Genomic DNA, 9107 nt, shown 5'->3' with positions numbered 1-9107 from the left:
CTTGACCAACACCATCGACTTTTCAAAAAGCCTGGAAGTTTCTTCATACTGCGAACTGAAGTCCTCCACAAAGTTATCTGGTATCTTGCTGTATGTTGTAATGTATTATTGCCCTACAAGTTGTGCAGAAACCCACAGCCAAGAAACTATCAATGCACAAGAAGTTCAGAAGTCACCATGCATAAGATATGATTCAGCTGTAACAGAATCTCAGGTATTGATTATGGCTTAGACCTGCGTTGAGAGTCAACACTTAGACAAATATCCTTAAGTGAATGACATTGTCTATATGAAAGTGAGACAACTTTTTTTACACCAAAGACTTGGTTAAAGTGACCTTCTGCTTAGAAGAAACAGTAGACAATATACTCACAAATAGCCATATCTACTTTGCAAGAATTAGCCCTGTAGAATTCAACAATACTCCTTTTTACTCATCTTTTAAGATAATGTGTAGATATGTACAGATATTTATAAACAGGTTTTATTTCTTGAATAGCCAGATCTGTTAGTTTATTCTTTATCCTCCTTCCCTCCCTCATCCAAATCTGCCAAATTCAAGACATTGTTCTAGCAGCATTCATGAAATCAATAGTGCAAAGCTATTACAAAAACCTCTTTTCCCAAGCTGTGACATCCTCTTCAAGTTTGTATTAGGTCAATGGCACTTCCCATGTATTCAGAGCTCTGGGGGAAGGCAGAAACAATAGATATGCTGAATGTAGCAAGCAACCAATTTGTTTGCTGAGGGTTTTTTGGGGGGTTTTATTGTTGGGTGGTTGTTTTTTATTTGCTGCTCATACTGGCCATTGTTACAACTTTGGTAACTAGTTCACTACATTGAATTTACAGTTCCTCATTTTGACATGCACCTATAACATGTGAGTTGAACTGCACCACGATAATTGTAATGTCATCTCTATACATTCGAGCCAGCTCTTCTGGAAGACTAAGCATCTTGGATAGTCGCTCATGATCCACAGTGCCAAACTCATTGTTACCCACTGCATGACGGATCAGGTGAGTCGCTGCATTCTGATCTTCAAATACTGAAGAGATTCTTGCTCTCCTCTCTGTTAAGAGACCATGCATCTGTCCCAAAGTTACCTTATAGCCGCCAACAGCTATTGGCTGTTGATGGTGAACACCAGTGAGGTACTCCCCTACAATTCTAGCCACATCTTGCCTGTGCATTGTCTCCCACAGCCCATCTGTGGCCAAAACCAGGAACTTATCCTGTGGCCGTAATTTGTGATGTATGACTTCTGGCTCAGCTGTGAGGTACGGGGGAGTGTGATAGTTTGGAGGAATAAACTTTGTATATTCATTGTCATTCAGCTGATCTGGGCCTGATTCTACTACTCTTTTCTGTAACTCAATACTCCATTTGAACTTCACATCACCAAAAGCTCTGAAAGGCATCAGGAGACCTAAGAGACGATCTTGTTTCACAAGGCTTTTCTCTTCAGACTTTGGATGCTCCATTTTCACACGTTCCACTTCATGTTCATTTTGTGCATTGTGGTCATAGGACAGATTAACTGCAGACCAAGATCCATCTTCTTCCTGAACCCCAAGCATTGCCCGACTGTCACCTGTGTTTGCAATGTGCAAGTCAACACCATCCACATGGGCCACACAGGCAGTTGCACCAGAAAATGCTACTCGCAGCACTAGGTAGTTGAGAAAAGAATTTGGGTCTCCTACTTGAGCTTCCAAAGAAATATCGTTATCGAGCCTCTTAAAAGCATTAATTAAAGCTTCTTTCACATCAGTAGTTTCTCCACTGTTGAGATCAATCAGCTCCTGCCAGTAAGTTCTTAGACTATTGAAGTAAAGCTTGGAAGCTTCTTTGCTAAAATAATCATTGGGATGTTTGTGCCACTGTAAAATGGGCAACAGAGCTCTGCCACTTTCCACAGCATTTTCAATTTCAAGTAAAGTCTCATGAGGTAACAATGAGACAGCAATGTAGTAAAACAGTCTTTCACTGACAGCTTGAGCACAAGCACAGCCTGCGTGGCCATCAAACACACCCAGAAGCATCCCTCTTGTCTGTAAGCAAGTGGCAGCGCTCCTCCGGTCTTCTATCGGAGCATTAGCAGGCAACTGGTTGCTATCGAAGCCAAGAACAGAACTTACATTTTTACCATCAAATTCTGGGACTTTGAAACTGTACTCATTTGCCTTCAGAATGCTGTTGACCTGTGGAGGCGTGAGGTAAAATCTCTGTGGCGTAGAAGCATAATCCCTTGCATGAATAAAGTGATTAAAGTTCTCCTTTGGCCTATAAAGTGCCGCAAATTTCTTCTGAGGTGCATATCTGAAGTGACCGTGAGCAAAATGAGATGATAAACAACACAGATGTTTATGGTGGCAGTAACACACAGTACTGCATATTCTGCTAATCTCACAGTTACGAATCAATGGAAACAGATGAGCTGGTGCTGGCATGGCATCAGATAACAATGGTAGCCTGGAGCTTCGGACTGGAATTGCTGAAAGACAAGAGAACAACTATGCTTAGGGGCACGGCTAACAGATTTTTCCCAGAACTCTAAGTTAAGACATTTACAGCCCCTAACAAAGTTGCTTATTATACGGAGTTCATAGCTTCACAGGTCTTGAGAAAGAGAAGGCATTAAGAGGTGCTTGTTTATAGACACTACATTGGGCTATAACAAAAAAGCTGTACCACACTTAAATTCAGCATAGACATTTTAGCTCTTATACCCACTCAGACAGCAGGCAAGAAGCAAAAACATCATCAAGACAGACAATGCAGCTTCAAACAGAACTTCAGACAACAGTTAGCATGGAGCACTCTACAGTATGGACACCCTCTACAATACTTTTATGAGTATTTGTTCTCCTGCTGGTTTCCCAGCTGACAGAGCCAGATGTGGCACACAGAGAGGAAAACTCTTTTATAAAGCTGAAGAAGAGATGAAGCATATACCAGTAAGATTCAAGAAACAACTCTGAGATGACATACAACTGGGTTTAAGTTGAAGATTATTTAGACAATAAAAGCAAACAGTAGGTCATAGACAGCAGATATTCTTCAAGCAATCACAAGTTAGTAGCAGGTTTTGTTTCTTCTCCCCCTTTTCACATGTAAAACTTCAAACTTGTGACACCATGGTGTACAAAATAGCCATGCCAGCCTATGCAGCAATTTTCTAGTCTATCAGGTAAAAATACAGGAGGTAGAAAGCAGATGCATCTCTCCTACCAGCAGCTCATCTACCCCAGTAAATTTCAGGATTAGAACTTGCTTTAAAAAGCTACTCAATTGAAGGACTACATGCAAGCTGTGTTTGTTTCCATGGCTACAACAGAGCCCTGCAGGATAGTCTAAAGCTAGTTCAGTGTTAAGATAAACTATTTAGTATCCAAGAAAAAGTATTCTACTACTATTTGCCACATGTAAAAATTCTCCTTATAATTTTTCATTCCTCTGAAGAAATATTATTCTAACATACTCTTCCTTGTCCCCATTTACATACCCAATCACATTAGTGTAAGTGCCTCTTAAATCCCTTATTCACTATGCCTCATTATCAGGAAGTTTTTTTACAGTGTTGTACTTGAGAAAACAATTCCATAGTGGAAAAAAAGTTGAACTGTGCCTTATGTGAAGTACAGTTAAGGGGAATTCAATTTTCTCTTTCCAACTTTTATGATCAAGTTTCATCATAAAAGCTTCTTTTTAGAAAAAGACCATTACAAATTACCTCACACTGCAGTCATAAGTACTAGCCTGTCAGCACCACTGTATCTCAAATATAATTGTTCTACTGAAAAACTGGATACTGCTGTGTTGTGCAAGGTGCTTCAGTCACTAAATTGATTTTTATTTTTTTTTTTTTCAGCCAAGCAGGCATACCAGTACTTCAGATGAGACACAGCCCCTACAAAATATGCAGGAAGCCACAATACTCAGTCTAAAAGATCATGCAACATAGAAGTAACTGCATTCTGCTGTCACCCTATTCCATAGTTTCTGACACAGGATTCCGATCACCCATACCAGCTGAGAAGTGTCTGGAAATATATGAAGCTTCACCCCGTTCTCTGTGTTGCAACAGAAGTCACATTCTTCCCTCCAAGCTTGCTTGTTCTCCTTAAGTAACCAGCAGCAGGGCCTGTTTCTCTGTTACAAGATATGTAAGTGCTGAAGGCAAAGCAGAATTCCCGTTTCTACTACTTCACTGGCTTCCTAGTACTAATGACTGACTGCCAGTCTTGACTTACACTGACAAAAATTCTTGTCCATTGACCTCTCTCAGGTCTCCCCCTGACAGCTATGAAGGCTCAACTGGACAGCTTTGTGTCATGCAGCTACCAGGAAGAGCTCTGGTTGTCATCCTCTGGACCACAGACAGCTATCCAGACACTCAGCAGCTGTGTACTGGCTTGAATTTCCAGATGCATACTAAATTTACATTAGCCATTTGGTTCCCAGAAAGTCTGTTTCTCCAGCCCAGGCTTCACATACACACAGCATGACAGAAGTGCAACTCCAAATATAGATTTTAAAATCTATTCACTGCCTTCTAATAACAATGGAGCTATTTTGGCAACAGTTACGTATATTTTTTCACATTACATTTAAAAGCAACAATTTTGCTTACATAATGGGAACCTCAGGGTTCTACAGATGTGCTTGGTGTAGAGTAGCACCTCAGATGCAGTGCTGATCTCCTGTTAGACTCTGACTGAAGCAAGTTCTCCTAACTCCTAAGCATTTGTGTTCAGTGCTGATCCACACATGGTGCCGCAACTGTTCCGACAGTTTTGCTGTTGATCCATGATGAAGCAAAAATACAAAGATACTGCTGCTACAGTGGCTCTGCAGTGCCACCAGGAGATATTTTGCTGATTTTTAATCATTAGTTTATCAAATATTCCATGAAATCTAAGAGGAAGCAGTAAGAAGTTCACATCAAATTTTCCATGGCCTGTATCATTTACAGTAGATCCGTATCAGTTTAAGGTATCAATGTGTTTCACATACTAGATTTAATAAATCCTACTTGATTAAGTAAGACAGAAAATCCAAGTTTGCCAACCTGAAATTATCCTAAGTTTCTCCCATTTATCCCCACAATGTGGATGCCCCAAATATAACCAGGTACTCCAACTAGCTCCTAAATAATTTCTTTAAGATCACAAGTTCATTATGTTTGATCAAGAGATGGCAGAGAAGAAATTAAGTAGAAATTTTACAATCCAGTCAAGATTTATCAAGAGATGAACATCTAAGTCAGTATTAAATACCTCTCCAAGCCCAGAATAGAGTACAAATGCTACTTTTCAGGCCACAAATATAATTTGACTATCTGACTCATTACTGGCAGTTTAATGAGTTTTGTAGTACTACACTAATAAAATGGAAAAAAACATTACCCCCTCCTTTTATAAAGGCTTGCAATAACTGTACTATTAAGGCCAAGTGATGCTGCACAGACAGGTTCCTCCAAAACACCTGCCTTTAACTGTGCCAAAGGCACCCATGGCTTCAGATAAAAACACTCACCCCAGGTGTCTTTCAGACACTTGACAGACCTGAATGAATCAGCCCGTTGGAGAGAGCGGGGAGAGGAGGAACAAGACACATTCAAGACAAGCAGAGCCTTCCCTCCAGCCAGGTCTCAGCCCTGGGGCACAGCCCAGCCTGGCGTTCCCTTCCCCGGGTCCCATCCGACCCCCGAGCCTGGCGCTCCAGCGCCTACCGGTGCGAGATACATACCGATCCGCCTGGGCCCGGGACACACACACATTCTCCTGTCACAACAAGAAGCCGCCAACATCCACAAAGCAGAAGCCCGGGGGGCGAGGGAGAAGCAAGGCAGAGAGTTTGTTAGAGGAGATGGAGAGCTCCGACACGGAGGGGGGGACGACAGAGAGGAGACGACACGCAAACACGGAGCCCCTCTGCGGGCCGCCGGACCCGCCGCCGGCCCGCCGATGGGAGACAGCCAGCCCCGCCGAAGCTCGGCAGCCAGCGCCCGCCACCGCCCTGCCAGGCACCGTGCCCCGCGCCGGCCGCGCTCTCCCTTCCGGCGGAGGCCAGGCGCCGCTCCCGCTCCCCGCGGGCAGGGCCCGCCCGCCGGCACTGGGCGTCGCCGCGGCAGAGACCGCTACCCCCTCAGGCGACGCGCGGCCCCGACATGGCCGCCCCTCCCCAGCCCTCTTCCCTCCGCCTCGACCCCTTCCTCCCTCCTCTCCGGGAACAGACCTGGCCCCTTCCCGGACGGCTCAGCCCGGCCCCCCGGGCGGAACTGGGAAGCGGCTGGAGGGACCGAGCGGACCGAGATGCCCCCACACACGCTCCCGGCCCCAAGACTGCTGCCGCAACCACCTCCCGCCCGCGGCCGCCGCGCTGCGCGTCGCCTTATAAAGGCCCAGTGGCGCGCGGCGCGGCGCCCATTGGCTGCCGGGGAGGGCAAGGAGGGCACGTGACGCGGAGGCTCGGCGGTGGCTGAGGGAGCGCGGGGGGGGGGGAAAGGAGAAGGGGGGGGGAGTTGCATGCGCGCGCATTGTGTAGGGGCGGGAAGGCACGAATGAGGTGGCGGCGCGAGCCGCCCCCCCACCCCTGCCCGCTGTGTGTGAGGGGAGGAGAGGCGAGGCTGCCCCCACCTCAGCCCCCCGCCGCCCCTCAGCTCTCCCTCCGTCCTCCCACCCCTCCTCGGTGTGTGTGAGGGGAGGAGAGGCCATCCGCGCCTCAGCCCCCCAGCTCGCCCTCCGCCGCATGGCCGCGGCAGCAGGCCGAAGCTGCCCCTCCGTGAGGGAACCGCCAATGGGAGGCTCACCGCGCTCCTGAGGGAAGGAAGGAAAGAGGACGGGCGAGGCTCAGCGAGAGCGGGCTGCCCCTGCGGCACCTCGCCCCCTTGCTCCTCGCCCCGGGGACCGGGGCTGAGGTGAGCAGTGCCGTGGCTGCGGCTGGCAGCTCTTCCCGCGGTGCTTCGCGGTTGTAACAGGTGATTTGCAGATAAAAAGGGGACAAGAGCTGTCCCCGGCCTCCTGCTGGCTCCTGGCACCAGGCGGTGGAGCTGAAGGGAAAGCCGTGGTGGCTGGTCCTCTTGTCCTGCGGGCGCGGCCGTGCGACACAGACACCCTTGCAGCAGCCTGCCCCCCACGATCCTCGGATCGGGAGTCAGGGTCGTTTATCTTCTGCCTGTTAAGGAGGCTGAAAATGGGAAAACGTCTACAAACTTAAGTGGGGCGTATTGACTTTTACTCTGAATTAATTTTAAAGAGTGGGAAGTATTTGTTGGGGTTTGTTTGTTTTGTGTTTTTTTTCCCCTTCAAATGTTCGTGAAATGCTTTTAACAGTCGCAAAACATGCTAACGCTGCAAGAGGCTGCTGAAGCCTGTATTGCAACATTTGGTTTTTCTGTTTCATATTTGCTCCCTGGTGTTCTGTCTTCACCAGAATCTCTCCAGGCAAAGCAGGCTGCCACAGAGGCCAAACAACCTCTCTGCCCTGTGTTCCTGAGAAAGCCGCATTTGCTGCTGCCAGCAAGGAATGGTTTGAGGGCAATGGCTACTAAGAAAGAACAGTCCTTCCCCACAAGAGCAGCACCTGTCATTCCTACCGGTGGGACAGGAGCCATGGCCTCCACTCCTTCCTTTCTCTCCCCGTTAGATACAATCCTGTCCCCATTCCACAGCTCTAGGAAAAACAGTTCAGTTTTGCATATGCTTTAGAGACACTTTGATCCAGCCGTATTCTTCATGTAAATTTTTGAATATGGAAAGTATATAAATTCGACAATGTTTTGATTTCCTTGATCATCTCTTTCTCTGTTTATAGATGCACATGCTCTCATGCCTTTCTATTTTCAGGGTGGCTGAGATGCCCACTTTGCTGTGTGGTGTTGGCAGCAGATGTTCAGCTAGCCTGTGGAGTGCTGCAATTAGCATTCCTTTAGCAGCTGTAACAAAGCATAGGTTTTGACTAGCATCCTTGTCTTCTTTATTGTATTTACAGCTGTATACTGAAACCAGTAGAGGAAGCAAAGGAAAATCCGCACTTAGTGCCGAGAAGACTCAAGAGGTCTACTTGCAATATGAGAGTGGAAAGTACTGCCCTGCGACCCTCCATGTGAAAACCAGCTAGAAAGATAAAATGACGCCATCCTTAAAAATGCAAGTCTTTCACAGTAGTAGTTGAAAGCACAAAGTATTACAGTGTTTGGTTTTTGGTGTTCTGGATGACTTTTGTGACATTTATTTGTTTATCCATAACGGTACACCATCATCTTCTCTTTGAGGCTTATTTTAGAATAAAATAAAATACAAAAACATCTGACAGACACCATTGTACGTTAAAGCCTTCATTAAATGGTATGGAAGATGAATAATTTATGTTCCTTTTTAACAGTAGCACATGGTTAGAAATAGATTGGCAGAGTGTGCTGTAGCAACAACCATTTACATAATTTTGTGCATTATGTGCAGTCACATTTGCAGCAAGAGTGACTGTAAAGCACCCAAGTTTAGGAATGTTCTTAACGACTACGTAAGACAGCACAATTAAGGCATCCTCTTACCCCATCAGAAGGTAAAACGCTGTGGGAAGACAGTCCTGTGCCTGGGTGTATTTGAGTGATAGTTGTATGAGTAGATATATAGAAATGGATTGGGATGAAGTCACCACTGATCACCCGTTTCTGATTGGAAGTACAGGGTTTGGAGGGTGGATTCATGTTTGACTTCTGAAGAGAATGTTGCTGTCTAGAGTTGCCTGTTGAGGAAAAAAAAATCCACAAAATAATTAGCATGTAGCACTTTTGGTCTTCAGATCATCTTGTGACCATTAGGTTAGTGTTATTGCTCTGTTTATTTATTTCATTCATTCCTTTTTCTTCCTGATTTAAGGCCAGGAGAGGAGCTACTTTTAGAGCTGGTATTGGAAGCCGTGGCTCCCTGTGCCACAGTATCACTTTGAACAAAAGGCAGAATTTGAATTTTAAAATATTGAGAGAGAAGAGAATTTGGCCTTAGCAGCCCCATATAAATCCCACAAATGAGAGAAAAAATACTAAAACTTGGCTGACATTTTGGTCCTCAAGCTGATGCGAGTTTGCTGGTGTGCC

The 9107-nt window shown here is 45.8% G+C and overlaps 1 protein-coding gene and 1 long non-coding RNA gene across 4 annotated transcripts; one reads left to right on the top strand and one right to left on the bottom strand.

The window, feature by feature from the left end:
• Nucleotides 1-688: 688 nt before the first annotated feature.
• On the bottom strand, nt 689-6399 carry PDP1 (pyruvate dehydrogenase phosphatase catalytic subunit 1). Of its 3 annotated transcripts, XM_063327197.1 has the most exons (3): nt 6245-6399; nt 5756-5790; nt 689-2498 (listed from the first exon to the last, which is right to left on the bottom strand). In XM_063327197.1, the coding sequence occupies exons 2-3, from the start codon at nt 5784-5786 to the stop codon at nt 847-849; spliced, it is 1683 nt and encodes a 560-aa protein (XP_063183267.1). In that variant the 5' UTR covers nt 5787-5790; nt 6245-6399; the 3' UTR covers nt 689-846. The 3 variants fall into 3 exon arrangements, with proteins under 3 accessions (XP_063183267.1, XP_063183268.1, XP_063183265.1); XM_063327198.1 differs by lacking the exon at nt 5756-5790 and having other exon boundaries at nt 6245-6398; XM_063327195.1 differs by lacking the exon at nt 6245-6399 and having other exon boundaries at nt 5756-6192.
• Nucleotides 6400-6599: 200 nt separating this feature from the next.
• On the top strand, nt 6600-8376 carry LOC134512123 (uncharacterized). The gene is made up of 2 exons (XR_010070053.1): nt 6600-6926; nt 8000-8376. It is a non-coding gene; the product is annotated as an uncharacterized LOC134512123 (long non-coding RNA).
• Nucleotides 8377-9107: the final 731 nt, after the last annotated feature.

This window comes from Chroicocephalus ridibundus, chromosome 2 (assembly GCF_963924245.1).
Source record: "Chroicocephalus ridibundus chromosome 2, bChrRid1.1, whole genome shotgun sequence".
Classification (NCBI taxonomy): domain Eukaryota; kingdom Metazoa; phylum Chordata; class Aves; order Charadriiformes; family Laridae; genus Chroicocephalus; species Chroicocephalus ridibundus.
The sequence above is the reverse complement of the archived record's forward strand: the minus strand, read 5'-3'. Positions and strand labels throughout refer to the sequence as shown.